The sequence below is a fragment of the Bos taurus genome, chromosome 17, assembly GCF_002263795.3.
Source record: "Bos taurus isolate L1 Dominette 01449 registration number 42190680 breed Hereford chromosome 17, ARS-UCD2.0, whole genome shotgun sequence".
NCBI classification, from domain to species: domain Eukaryota; kingdom Metazoa; phylum Chordata; class Mammalia; order Artiodactyla; family Bovidae; genus Bos; species Bos taurus.
In genome coordinates, this window is record NC_037344.1 from 41,868,892 (window position 1) to 41,884,434 (window position 15,543).

Below are 15,543 nucleotides of genomic sequence, written 5' to 3' on the forward strand. Positions count from 1 at the left end.
CTTGGACTGCAAGATCACACCAGTCAATCCTAAAGGAAATCAGTCCTGAATATTCATTGGAAGGACTGATGCTGAAGCTGAAGCTCCAACGCTTTGGCCACCTCATGTGAAAAACTGGCTCATTGTAAGACCCTGATGCTGGGAATAATTGAAAGCAGGAGGAGAAGGGACGACAGAGAATGAGCTGGCATCACCAACTCAACTGACATGCGTTTGAGCAAGCACCTGGAGACAGTGAAGGACAGGGAAGGCTGTCATGCTGTAGTTCATGGGGTCACAAAGAGTGGGACATGACTGAGCGACTGAACTGACTGACAGACTGTGGGGAAACTATATCACCTTACAAAGGCTTAAGATATATGTTAACCAACTGGATATATGGGGCTCATTTTTATCCTGATTCAAACTGTGAAAAAAGCAGATGATGTTAGAAACAAATTAATGTTAACTTGCCTATATATGATAATAATACTGTGGTTATATTTAAACCAAGAGAATTATTCTTTCAAAGTACAAACTGAAATATTTACAGATGAAATAACAGGATGTGAAGTATCTGCTTGAAAATAATGGTGAGAGGCAGAAGGACAGAGATAAAATGACATTCCTCTTATCAGTCATTAATAAAGTTGGCTTAAGGGTCCTGGAGGGTCTCCATATTATTCTGTCCTTATTGTTATTTAAAATATTTCTTAATGAAAATTAAAAATAATTTACTTCCATTTCAAATTGAAAAGTAGGATCATAAATTAAACTTAAAATGAATTATGTGGAGTTTTGCGGCAAAACAACAAACTCAGTTTCCTCCATTTGGTCTTGTAACAACAATAAAAACAAAATTAAACAAGATTTTCTCAAGGGATAATTTAAACAGGGACTACATGCCATTGTAAAAAATATATTAATGAAGATTTCTTTTGAAAAATTCAGGGATCACCTATGATTTCCATTCACTGTAAATAAATAGCCAGGTTTCCCAGATTGCACAGTAGTAAAGAATCACCTGCCAATGCAGGAAGCACAAGAGACACAATCCTTCCAGGATTCAAGTCCTTTTCTTGATTTTCATCATCAGTGAGGACAGTACCACCATTGTTCATCAGAATCAATTCGATAGCTATTAATGTGCTTGAAAATAGTTATTAAGTTCTTCAGTTTTCTTTTCTAGTAGGGAAAAAAAAAGCTAATTTTCTAAACTTTTTCCACTGTCAAGGTCCTACCTTTTCACATTCCAATCATGATGTGACTCTGCTTTGTCACCTCTTTAAAAACTACATATCAGTTTTACATAACATATGCATGTGTATGCACTAAGTCACTCCAGTACTGTCTGACTCTTTGTGACCCTATGGACTGTAGCTCTCTAGGCTCCTCTGCTGCTGCTGCTGCTGCTAAGTCGCTTCAGTCGTGTCCAACTCTGTGCAACCCCATAGATGGCAGCCCACCAGGCTCCGCCGTACCTGGGATTCTCCAGGCAAGAACACTGGAGTGGGTTGCCATTTCCTTCTCCAATGCGTGAAAGTGAAAAGTGAAAGTGAAGTCGCTCAGTCGTGTCCGACTCTTAGCGACCCCATGGACTGTAGCACACCAGGCTCCTCAGTCCATTGAATTCTCCAGGCAAGAATACTAGAGTGGCTTGCCCTGCCCTCCTCCAGGGGATCTTCTAGACCCATGGATCAAACTTGCGTCTCCTGCATCTCAGGCTGGTTCTTTACCTTCGAGCCACCAGGGAAGCCCACACATATGTATATTTCTTTCCTTTTGGACTTTCTTCCCATTCAGGTCACCACAGAGCACTGAGTAAGTTCCCTGTACTATACAGTAGGTTGCCTTCAGTTATCTATTTTATACATAATATCAATAGTGTATATGTGTCAATCCCAGTCTCCCTGTTCATTTCATATCCCTCTTTTTTCCCTTAGTATAAATATGTTTGTTCTCTACATCTATGTCTCTATTTCTGCTTTGCAAGTAAGATCATCTATACCATTTTTATAGATTCCACAGGCATTAATATACAGTATTTGTTTTCCTCTTTCTGACTTACTTCACTCTGTTTGACAGCCTCTGTGATGACCTAAATGGGAAGGAAACCCAAAAGAAGAGGGAATGTATGTGACTGTAAAGCTGATTCACTTTGCTGCACAGCATAAACTGACACAACATTGTAAAACAACTATACTCCAAAAAGAAAAATATGAAACCCACATAACCCATGACCTCTCTTTAAATACATTATTTTGCCTTTTTATACTTAGTATTTGAAGCTATTATATATATGCACAGATAAAAATTCTCTTTTTGCACACCTTAAATAATCATATGGGTGGTGATCTATGTTATAGATTGTCATATAGCACTTATACATGAGCTTCCTTTCTTCTAGGCAATAAATTACTTCATGTTGTTTTCATTTATTATGAAGTTTACCACATACTAAAGTATAATTTCAAGTGGTGATATTCTTAATATTCTGTCCTATCCACCATGAGGCTTCCCTGGTGGCTCAGTGGAAAAGAAGCCCCAGCCAATGCAAGAGACACAAGAGATGTGGTTTCAATCCCTGGGCCAGGAAGATCCCTTGGAAGAGGAAATGTCAACCCACTCCAGTATTCTTGCCTGGAGAATCCCACGGGCAATAGAGCCTGGTAGGCTACAGTCTCAAGGGTTGCAAAGAGATGCACATAACAGCAACTAAACATGCCCACACACCTATCAACCAACATATATAACAAGACATTTTAAATGTAAATGCCAATATTCTAAACCTAACACTTACTGTCAGATCACCTTGTTCAAAATATGGAGATGATATATAAAATCAATAAAGATGCATTTAAAGAAATGGCTGAATCAAACACATCCATTTAATGTATCAAAAATAACACAGTTGTGCAGATTCTGTTATTAAAACTCTCAGAATTAATATTCTGTAACCTCTAAAACCCCCCAAAATACATCCATTTATTGATGCTAAACTGCCCAGATGGTACAACATCAGAAATGAATTTAGTTTCATCAGAAGACATGGAAGAATATTCAATCATCTCCTAAGAACAGACAGAAATAATTCACAAACTGTGGGCTGATCTGTCCCATATTTTGAAAGGCTGATGTCCCAGCCTTATTAATCCATACTTCAGAGTTGTTTTTTGAGTAATAGTAACTGATTCTCATCAGGCACTCTATCTATCAGATCTAGTCCCTTAAATCTATTTTTCACTTCCACTGTGTAATCATAAGGGATATGATTTAGGTCATACCTGAATGGTCTAGTGGTTCTGCCTCTTGAGAAACCTATATGCAGGTCAGGAAGCAACAGTTAGAACTGGATACGGAACAACAGACTGGTTCCAAATAGGAAAAGGAGTACGTCAAGGCTGTATATTGTCACCCTGCTTATTTAACTTCTATGCAGAGTACATCATGAGAAACACTGGGCTGGAAGAAGCACAAGTTGGAATCAAGATTGCCTGGAGAAATATCAATAACCTCAGACATGCCGATGACACCACCCTTATGGCACAAAGTGAAGAGGAACTAAAAAGCCTCTTGATGAAAGTGAAAGTGGAGAGTGAAAAAGTTGGCTTAAAGCTCAACATTCATAAAATGAAGATCATGGCATCTGGTCCGATCACTTCATGGCAAATAGATGGGGAAACAGTGGAAACAGTGTCAGACTTTATTTTCTTGGGCTCCAAAATCACTGAAGATGGTGACTGCAGCCATGAAATTAAAAGACACTTACTCCTTGGAAGGAAATTATGACCAACCTAGATAGCACATTCAAAAGCGGAGTCATTACTTTGCCAACAAAGGTCTGTCTAGTCAAGGCTATGGTTTTTCCAGTGGTCATGTATGGATGTGAGAGTTAGACTGTGAAGAAAGCTGAGTGCCGAAGAATTGATGCTTTTGAACTGTGGTGTTGGAGAAGACTCTTGAGAGTCCCTTGGACTGCAAGGAGATCCAACCAGTCCATTCTAAAGGAGATCAGTCCTGGGTGTTTGTAGGGAATGATGCTAAAGCTGAAACTCCAGTACTTTGGCCACCTCATGTGAAGAGTTGACTCATTGGAAAAGACTCTGATGCTGGGAAGGACTGGGGGCAGGAGGAGAAGGGGACGACAGAGGATGAGATGGCTGGATGGCATCACTGACTCGATGGACGTGAGTCTGGGTGAACTCCGGGAGTTGGTGATGGACCAGAAGGCCTGCAATTCATGGGGTTGCAAAGAGTCATACATGACTGTGACTGAAGTGAACTGAACTGAACTGAACTGACTCAAGTATTTTCTCAATGTGGTCTGCCCTTTTCCTAAAACTAAGAGTTTAGTATTATGTTTGGTTATATAAAATTAATAGATAATTTTAAAAAAATTTTTAAATCACTGACTATGCATATCACAAATAATATGGTGAACCAAATTATTCATACAAAACACAAATTAATGCATTTAGTGTCTTGATAACATAGTCTAATTAGGGGAGGAAGTATTACCTCTTTCCCTTCCACACAAACTAGCTTAAAAGTATCTTTATAAATACATTCATCCTTTAATTCAGAATATAAACTTGTATGAACAATGGGAATTCTATATAAATATTGGTTTGTTTAAAACTTTTAGTAGCTGGTTATTCGACCAGCATTTGTACCACTAAATCAGGATATATAAATCCTGGCTTTATTTCTAATTATTTCATTGCTTAGGACAAAGAAAATTTGAGATACACAATTGTTCATCTACAAATAGAAAAAAAAATCTGGAAAATTAACTTTTCTAGCTAATAAATGTACTTAAAATATATTCTGAAAAACCTCAAGAATATTATAGAACTCTAAAATAAAGTTCTATACTCTACTAAATGCTCAGATTTCTGGACAGAAAAAAGAATGGCTAAAGTACTGTTACTTATTTCTTTACTGTATTATTTCTTCATGTGCTTAACTGTTGCTGGATTAGTTATAGCTGTATAACCTATTCATAAGCTGACAATCTCCCTAAATATTCTCTCCAAGTGTTACTAGAAGCAGTTAACAGTCTCATCTTGAGCTAGTGTTCATAATACTGTGACAAAGTTATAGAAAAACCTACAGCCCCTGAACAAGTGAAGTCTAAATGTCTTGCGTGCATGCTGAGTCACTTCAGTTGTGTCCAATTCTGTGAGACCCTATGGACTGTAGCCTGCGGTTCCTCTGTCAACGGGATTCTCCAGGAAAGAAGACTGAAGTGGGTTACCGTTTCCTTCTCCAGGGGATCTTCCCAACCCAGGGTTCGAACCTATGTCTCATATGTCTCCTGCATTGGCAAGCGGATTCTTTACCAGTCGTGACACCTAGGAAGCCCCTTAAATATCTGAGTTTTCACATTTATGGGTGGAATTAAAAATGACTACTGCAAATAGTTCTATTTCATTCAGACCATGTCTTTTTTCTTAAAAATATTTTCTTTGTTGCATTTAAAATTCACTGCCCTTATTCATCTTTCAGGCACATAAATTAATATTTATGGTCACTAAATCAAAGCAGCATGCCTAGACCAGATTAGAATTAACATATATTTCCCTCTCTGACTTTCTCAGGAACATGGTAAAAGAAATTTATAATTTGGAAGCATTTTTATTCTATGCATAGTGCCTTTTTAGAACTGGAATCCATGTGCCTTTCTTTCAGGGAAAAACAGTATGGTTCAAAAGTAAAACCAAGTTATAAATCATTAGTTCTGGTTTTACCTACTGTCTACAGCAATGTATTACCTTATTTTATCAACACTAACCCAATAAATAAAAACCACATTTTGAGCACGTTCTGGTTCATATTTAATATATATGTATCCAAAGAAAAACCTACATTGAATGCATTAATATAGGTAACCCCAATACCCTACAGCTCAAATATGTTGAAGATCCATCTAGCTACTCTTTCTGGAGCTTTAGGAAGGATGCTCCGGTAACAGGGAGTTCCAGGCTACTGCCACATAGCTTGGATAAGAGAAGATTCCAGCAGTTCTAAGGGGTCACATGGCACCCCAATCACAAGTAAACCTGAAATAGTCAAAGATCTGCACAAAGATCAGGATGCATCTTCGTCTTCCTTTGTCTACAACTGGTGGGGCGAGGGAACATACCATGAAATAAATGTATGAATAAACATTTTAAAATGTGATACAACAGCAAAGTTATAACAGTTGTCATTAACAAGGAAAAATCAGAGAGCAAGCATCCCATTTCTATAAGACAAGTAAAACATTACATGAAGGACAAGTCTTTTGCCAGTATTTTGAGTCTTACACATTTATCTCTGAAAACAGATTCAGATAAAAGGCCAGTGTAATACTCCACATTAAAACATAAGTATCCATTTAAAAATAACTTGAAAAATGTATCCACAAATTCAATTTTGACTTTAATATACAACTACTTAATAATATCACTCTAATGGTGACCTCTCTATGGCTGCACTTGAACTCAAATCAATTTGTATAATTTAATGATTGGAGATTATCTCATTTCAATTTCATTTAATATTTCTAAAGTGTTAATAAAATCATTTAAATGTCTCAGGTTCTTTTCACAAGTACATAAGTCTATCCTCATCATCTGATCCTTTATTTCCCAGAGCTTGTCTTTCTTCTCTCTTCAAATACTAGAGTTTCTCTTTTTCTATTTATATCAGCTGTTGTCTCCTTGAATTATCTCAAAAGTTCAGTGTCAACTAGAGGGCGCAGTAGAGAGGGTGAAGTGTGTCCCTAAAGATAAAATGCCACCTTCCACCTCATCAAAAAGGAGAATTCATCTCTGATCCTTTGATTTAGCAAGCAGGATTCAGGTTCTAATATCATCTCAAAACACACAGATGTTCAACTCATTCATTTATTAACCCCATTTATTGATTATCAACTCTGTTCCAGCATTATCTTAAGCACTGTATGTACCGTTAAGTGTAGTGGTTACTGCCAGGGCATTGGCTTCCTGTGCATATAGCCAGATCTTAAACAAAGAGATTAAAATCTGTATGATTAAACAGTTCCTAGAACAGACTAGAAGCTTAATTCTTGGGTGAAAGAATGAACATCAATATTAATTGTATATTGTGATAAGTACTATAGGAAAAAAAGAGGTTACTTTGAGAGAAGATAACAATATTAAATGCATCTCTGTGGGAATGTTATATAACCTGAGACCTAAGCAGAATTTTTACGAGAATGTGCAGAGATTTGAGGTGAAAGAGTTTGGTACATCTGAGAAAGTGAAAGAATGTTAGTGAAATGGGTTTAGCTTGGTAGATGAGCAAGACCATAGTATAAATAGGCAGGAAGCAAATACTAATAAGACCCTAAAGTCATGTTAGTAATTTTTAACTTTATCTTCATTATAATGAAGAGTCATTGGAGTATATTCAGCAATGTGGCCAGAAAAGCACATAAAACAGTCAAAAAATAGAGCTACGATATGATCCAACAATCCCACTCCTGGGCATGTGTTGTGCTCAGTCGTTAGTTGTGTCAGACTATTTGCAACCCCACGGACAGTAACCCACCAGGATCCTTGTGGAATTTTCCAGGCAACAATACTGAAGTGTGTTGCCATTTCCTACTCCAGGGGATCTTCCCAAACCCAGGGATTGAACCCACGTTTCTTGTGTCTCCTGCATTGGCAGGTAGGTTCTTTACCACTGAGCCAGCTGAGAAGCCACTCCTGGGCAAATATTCAGGGAAAACCATAATTCAAAAAGATGGACCCTGATGTTCATTGCAGCACTATTTACGATAGCCATGATATGAAAACCACCTAAATGTCCATCTATAGAAAAATGGATAAAGATGTGGTGTATATATATATATATATATATATATATATATATATATATATATATACACACATATATATATATACAATGAAATATATTCAGTCATCAAAAAATTAAATAATGCCATTTGCAGCAACATAGATGGACCTAGAGATTGTCATATTAAGTGAAATAAGTCAGACAAATATCATATGATATCACTTATATGTGGAATCTAAAAAAAATGACACAAATGAACTTGTTTACAAAGCAGAACCAGACTCACAGACATAGAAAACAAACTTATGATTACCAAAGGGTAAACAGACTGAGATATAAATTAGACGCTTGGGATTAATATCCACACACTAGTACATATAGAATAGATAAACAACAAGGACCTACTGTGTAGCACAGGGACCTCGATTCAATATCCTGTAACATTCTATGTGGGAAAAAAGTCTGAAAGAGTGGATATTTGTATACATATAACTGAACTTTGCTGTACACCTGAAACTAACACAATATTGTAAATCAACTGTACCCCAATATAAAGCAATGCTAAATTTAAAGAAATTAATAAAAGCATTCAAAGTTTCTGGCTCCTTTATGGAAAATGGATTGAAGAGAAACAAGTACAGAAATGGAAGGATGAAGGATGAGCACATGGGCCTGGAGACTTGACAAGGACACAGAAGACTGGCTAGAAATAAAAGTCATTTAGATGGTAGAAATCCTAGAAGAGGGGTCAAGAGTGAAAGAGTCAGCAGAGGGCAAGATGCTAAGCCCTTTATCCCATGAAAAAGAAGGATACTTCAGAGCAACCCAGCACACTGGAATCTGTATTTACTCTAAACAGTTCTGTGTTTCAGTTTTTCACTCCCCATGGGTAGAGCAAAGCTCTCCCTTCTCAAAGCAGGAAGAAACTTGCTCAGTTTGTATAGTGATGACTGACTTTCCCACAGAGTGTTCTTACTCTCAGGACTGGAGACCAGGACAGAGAACCTGACACTAGGCTCTGGTTGCTGCAGTCAACGTCTGCAAACTGATCCTGGAGAAGGGCTGGTGCCTGGCTCCCGGCTCCGCTGTCATTGCAGGAAAGCAAGGTGCCTTCTCCTGGTAGGAATAAGCTTCTGGCTTTCCCCTGAACCCTTAAAGCACACTGCTCCCTGAACAGGCTGGTATTTTGGCAATGGTGGTCCTCAATACTTCCGAGTTTGGTGGTGGATACTCTTTTGAGAAAAATCACCTATGACCACGTACACAAAGCGTTCATACTATTTTAGGAAGTACACAGGCCCATTGAAGCTGAATCACAGACCCAGGAATGGTTAGCAATACCTAGAATTCTATGACATGTAAGGTTAATCAGGTCTGCTAATACCAAACTTCAGGATAAATGATGTGGGAAACACAAAGCAAGTACTCTCACCCCCAAAATAAAAACTAGCATAATGAGCCTAGACTCTAATTGGCATGCTAATCCAAACCATCTCCTCATAAGTAACCCCAGAGACTTGTGACAAAGCTGTGGTATCAAAAGACTTGAGTTCAGCTGAACCACACATGAATGAATCATGAAAAAGTCTTTCAATGTCTCTAAGATTTAGGAATCTCATTACAAAGCAAGGTTAATAACAACCATCCTTGCCTGTTCAAACTTTTTCATGGGGCAATATGTAATACTTATACATTTTTTAGATGTTCTTATTTGCATATTTACTCAGATCTTACTTACACTAGTTTCCAAGGAGTCACTTCACTCACCTTGGACTGGAAATATAGTCCTCTTAAGGTCTGAGCTGCTGATATCAGAAAGGGCTGTTCACATTACAACAGAACATACAGGCATTATGTGAACACAATCTATCTCTATAAGTTGTACATCCACAACGTTTTTGTTTATTTTATTCTAAATATGCTTCCTAGTTCAAATTGCATTTCATTTTCAGAGCATAGTTAAGCCAAGTTACCCTTGGACTATGGCTTCCCCAGTGGCTCAGCAGTAAACAATCTGCCTGCAATGGAGAAGACAGAAGTTTGATCCCTGGATTGGGAAGATCCCCTGGAGGAGGGTGTGGCAACCCACTCCAGTATTCTTGCCTGTAGAATCCCATGGACAGAGGAAACTGGCAGGCTATAGCTCATAGGGTAACAAAGAGTCAGACACTACTGAAGTGACTAAGCATGCACGCACCCTTGGAATATACTCACACAGCTCGATATCATGTGTAAGTATGGATATGATGTGTGGGCATTGAATTTGACCCATTACAAAAAGAGAGAGGCATTGTCGCTTACCTCTGTCACTGTCGTAGAGGTAGGCAAACTTGTCCCACTGGTAGTACTCAATCAAGCTGAGGAGGGCTCCTTTGAGGTCCGGTCGCATCTGAATGACAAATGGATGGGTGCCATCTGTTGGGAAGCTGGGAGTGATGAAGGACACATGGAGCGTGCCACAAAATGATGTGATGGTGTTTACTGACTTCTTGTCATAAAATCCAAAAATAGCATAGACTCCTCTTGAAAACTGGGAGCAGACTAGAAGAACAGGGGAAATAGAAAGATAAGTCATTGAAATTGGCATACAATCACATGCATTTGCTTGAAGCTAATGTCATTTTATATAATATACAAAAGAATCAACAAATTAAAACAGAGAGAGAGCTGATAATTCATCAAATTTATGAAGACTTACTCTATTTGAGAAATACAAAGATTTATAAAGCATTAAAAAATAATTCTGGTTATGGGACTATATCAAACTTAAAAGTTTTTGCACAGTGAAAGAAACTATCAACAAATCTAAAAAGGCAGCCTACTGAATGGGAGAGGATAATTTGCAAATCATATATCTGATTGGGGGTTAATATCCAGCATATACAAATAACTCATATAGCTCAACAAAAAATGAAAACAACCCAATTAAAAAGTGGCAGAGGACCTGAGTAGATATTTTTCCCAAGAATACATACAGATGGCCAACAGACACATGAAAAGATGTTCAACATCATTAATATTGCTGCCACTGCTGCTGCTAAGTCACTTCAGTCGTGTCTGACTCTATGTGACCCCATAGACAGCAGCCCACCAGGCTCCCCTGTCCTTGGGATTCTCCAGGCAAGAATACTGGAGTGGGTTGCCATTTCCTTCTCCAATGAATGAAAGTGAAAGGTGAAAGTGAAGTCACTCAGTCGTGTCCAACTCTTAGCGACCCCATGGACTGTAGCCCACCAGGCTCCTCCGTCCATGGGATTTTCCAGGCAAGAGTATTAGGGAAATGTAAATCAAACCCCACAATGAGACATCACCTCACACCCATTAAAGTGGGCATCATCAAAACACAACAAATAACAAGTGTTGGCAATATATGGAGAAAGGCAAATCCTTGCACAGTGTTAGTAGAAGGTAAATTTGTACAGCAACTATGTAAAACATTACAGTGATTCCTCAAAAAATTAAAAGTAGAACTACCATCAAGCAATTCTACTTCTGGGTACTTTTCTAAAGTAATGCACCCCTATAATGTTCACAGCAGTGTTATTCATAATAGGCAAGACATGGAAGCAACATAAGTGACCATCAACATATAAGTAGGTAAAGAAGATGTGGTGTGTATATATATAAGGAAATATTACTCAGCTATAAAAAAAAAAGAAGAAAATCATGGATAGACCTAAAGCATATTGTGCTAAGTGAAATAAGCAAATACTGTATGACTTCATTTATATGTGGAATCTAAAAGACAAAACAATTATGTAAATATAACAAAACAGAAACAGATACAGAGAATAAAGAGATGATCACCAGTGGGGTGGGGATAAGGGGTATGGATGAGTGAAATATGTGAAGGGAATCAAGTGGTACGAATTCCAGTTGCAAGATAAATGAGTCATAGGGATGAAATGTACATTGTGAGGAATATAGTCAATAGTACTTTGTATGGTGACAGATGGACTTATCATGGTGATTATTTTGTAGTATACAGAAATAAGGAATTATGTTGTGCACCAGGCAGTAACATAGCACTGTAGGTCAATTATACATGAAACACAAACAAACTCATAAAAAAAAAATATTCTGTTTGTGGTCGCCAGAGCTGAGGAGTGGGGAAAGGGACAATTGGATGAAAGGAGTCAAATGTATGAAATTACTGTTATAAGATAAAGAAGTATTAGGGATGTAATATGAAGTGAAGTGAAGTGAAAGTGTTTGTCGCTCAGTCATGCCTGACTCTTTGTGACCCCATGGACTGTAGCCCACCAGGTTTCTCTGTCCATGGTATTTTCCAGGCAAGAACACTGGAGTGGTTAGTCATTCCCTTTGCCAGGGAATATTTCTGGCTAGAGATCGAACCTGTTCCATGTGCATTGGCAGGTACATTCTTCACCATCTGAGCCACGAGGAAAGCCCAAGGATGTAATATAAGACATAGTAAATGTAATTAACACTGCAGAATGTTATATATGAAAGTTGTTAAGAGAGTAAACCTTAATAGCTCTCATCTCAAAATTTTTACATTTTTCTTTTATTTTGTATCTATGTGATATTATGAATGTTCACCAAACTTACTGTGGTCATCATTTCATGATATACGTAAGTCAAATCATTATGCTGTCTGCCTTAAACTCATACAGTGCTGTATGTCAATTACATCTCCATAAAACAGGGCTTCCTTGGTGGCTCAGATGGTAAAGAACCTGCCTGCAAAGCAGGAGACCCAGACTTGACCTGTGAGTCAGGAAGATCCCCTGGAAAAGGGGACGTCTACAAACTTCAGTATCCTGGCTTCGAAAATTTCATGGACAGAAGCCTAGTGGCCTACAGTCTATGGGATTTCAAAGAGTTGGACATGACTGAGCAACTAACACTTTCAGAACTGGAAGAAAAAAATAAACATGTACATTATTAGTTAACAGCCTATGTAAATGTAAACATACTTTAGGATAGCTTTATAAAAAACAAGAGTACAAGTAAAAATCATTAATTGTAAGAAGAACTAACTGCCATTATCTGGGATTTATATATATTCATGAGAGTTCATTCCTTATATTAGCTGATTCTTTTAAAAGGCTTTATTGTGCTAATAATGCTTTTATACTACACAATTGGTGTGCTTATGAAAAGTCCCATGCTGACTAAAACCTCTTTGAGAGAAGATAGAAGCAGGCCTGGCATCACGCATAGACACATGTCTCCCAAAAAGGACATCTCTCGCCCTCAGAGACTGAGTCAAGTAGCAGCTGAATGAATCTCAGAACTCCTAACCTTTTTTAACCTTTCGCATGAATTTAATTTATGCATGTGTCTACTTCACATGAGACAAAATATTATCAAAATGCTTTGGTTTAGAATCATTCTTAGAAGGAAAAATACAATATTTTATTGGGAAGTCCCCATCACTCCCACAATACCTTGTTCTCTACAGTTACTTGTATTTCAGTGAAGAACCTTCTCCCAAACCCTCCCCTGCAGTCAGACCATCACTAAGTCGTGGTCATTCGAATACCTAAATGTACTCCAAGGTTGTCCCCTGATGTCTTTCTCTACTCCATCCAGTTCACTAACAGCATATGTTATGTACCTGGTGCTTGCCCTGTGGCCTGGCATGGTACATTAACTTACCTATTTCTCGTGATAACCCTCAAAATGGGAACTATTATTATTTCCAAATTGCTGATAGGAAAATTAAAATGTAGGAAGACGAAGTGACTTAACCAGTCAGACATCTAGTAAATGAGAGATGATGTATTGAAACCCAAACAGTTGGGATTCAGAGTCCACACTCTTTATTAATGGATAATACTGTGTTTCTCACTCAGATTAGTGGAATACCTACCCAGTGTTCTTCCTTCATCCAGTTATGCCCCTTTCATTCAATTCTCCACAATTTAACCAGAATAATTTTTGAAACACAAATTTAATCCTATCTTTCTGAGAAGTAGGGTTCCTTTGTCCAAGACTAACCCCTGCAACACACAATACAAACCATAGACTCCAGCACTTAAGACAACAAATTTAGGTCAACTACATGCTTTGAGTGGATGAATAACTGATGTTTTTTAATTTCAAAGTTTATTTCAATCCAAAATATGAAAGTCAGCTATCCAAACTTCCTTTTACATTGATTAAACTTCATTTAAAGGATAAAGCCAATACTATCATATTTCACTTTAATTTAGTCACACACAAAAAAAAAAGATCCATAGAAAAAGTAGATTTATTTCATAAATAAGAGTATTATTTATTTTCATAAGTAAAGATAATTGTTTAATAATAAGAAAGTTGCCAAAGATTATAATAGCTAATTGCAGGCAATCAATACATGATAGGCAATAATTTCTAATGACTACTGTGTGATATGAAGTGAAAGGAAAGCCAGATTAATTAGTTATTTCTTTGAGTGGCCTTTATTCATCAAATATTCCTATTTTCCTTTAAATATTTATTAGTCTTCAACTCATTTCACATTTTCTGGGATTTTAGGTATAATATGTCATTGTGTAATGTGTCTAGGTCTGTGTAATGTATGAATTGCCATCTTTACTACCGATTTTCTGCACAACAGACTAATATATCTCAGAAAATAACAGTGTGTATTTATTTACATTTATTTTAAAACTTTAATATAAAGCAAAGATGAGATTCCTGACATATTCACACTTATAGTTCTGTCCTGGTCTGAGTACAGAACTGGAAAACCACCTTTAATGTGTCTGACTCTGCTCATTGCTCACATACATGAAAAAGCCCTTTCACTATTAAAACCCATCTAGGCAAATTCTGCCATGATTTATTTTATACATATATGTATGTGTACTGACATGTATATCTTAAATCTCAAGCTTGTTCAGAAATTGTTGATTCCACAAGACATAAAAATGAGAAGTTGCTCTAAAATTCTCTCTGGATCTATTTTATTTCATTTCCTGCAAAGTACTGGCATATCACCTAAATACTATAGGAATATCAGGCAACATAATTTACTAATGAGGCTTCCTCATCCATTCTCAGTGAATCACTCGGTAAAAGAGGCCAGTGTTTGAATACACAGTCTGAATAAGGAGCCATTACCTTTCATTTTCCATTTGTTTTAGACTCTGGAGTAAGTTGTCAAGGGACCTCCTGGTTATCATGACCATCTGGAAACACCTGGCACTGGTCCAACAATATGCAAAGCTGCACAAGACTTCATCAGAAATGACAATTCACTAACTCAGGAGGTACTTGCAAAAAGTGCAGGCAGTTCAGCTGATTTTCCAGGCAGTTCAGCTGATTTCCCAGTGGCCATAATTGCAGAACCATGGCCACTCCCTCCTGACTATTCAGCCACCTCTTAACCTCCCCTCTTGTCCTCCATCTCTTCATGACACATATTCAGTTGTCCACTTGCCCATACCCTCTATTTTTTAGGTTTTTCCTCTCCTGGTGTCCCTTTACCACACACACAATGAGCCCCATTTAGTTAACACAGCTCCTCTCCCTTGACCTCATGTCTGTCATTGTTCCTGTCCCCAAGCATGATAAGATGACATTGCAATTTATACCCAGGACTCAGTCAGAATGTTGACTTGAGCTAAAGTGTTTCATTTACCCAATCTGCAAGACCATCTCAACAAGAAACACTGAGTGCTATGTTCCTAACACTCCACTCCCAAAGTATCAGAGTGTTTGCATGCTATTAATGATACTGATCTTCTCCCCAATACTACACTGATACAAGAGCCCACCAACATAGTACCCAAGAATATGAGTGCT

General features: G+C 37.6%; 1 protein-coding gene across 4 annotated transcripts in view; it reads right to left on the reverse strand.

Annotated features, from left to right (window-relative positions):
• Positions 1-15,543, reverse strand: part of GRIA2 (glutamate ionotropic receptor AMPA type subunit 2) — a 186,243-nt gene that overhangs the window by 83,633 nt on the left and 87,067 nt on the right. For all 4 annotated transcript variants that reach the window (XM_005217677.5, NM_001076321.3, NM_001185116.2 and 1 more), the window contains 1 exon segment: positions 10,087-10,326. In XM_005217677.5, coding sequence (XP_005217734.1) covers positions 10,087-10,326 — 240 coding nt within the window.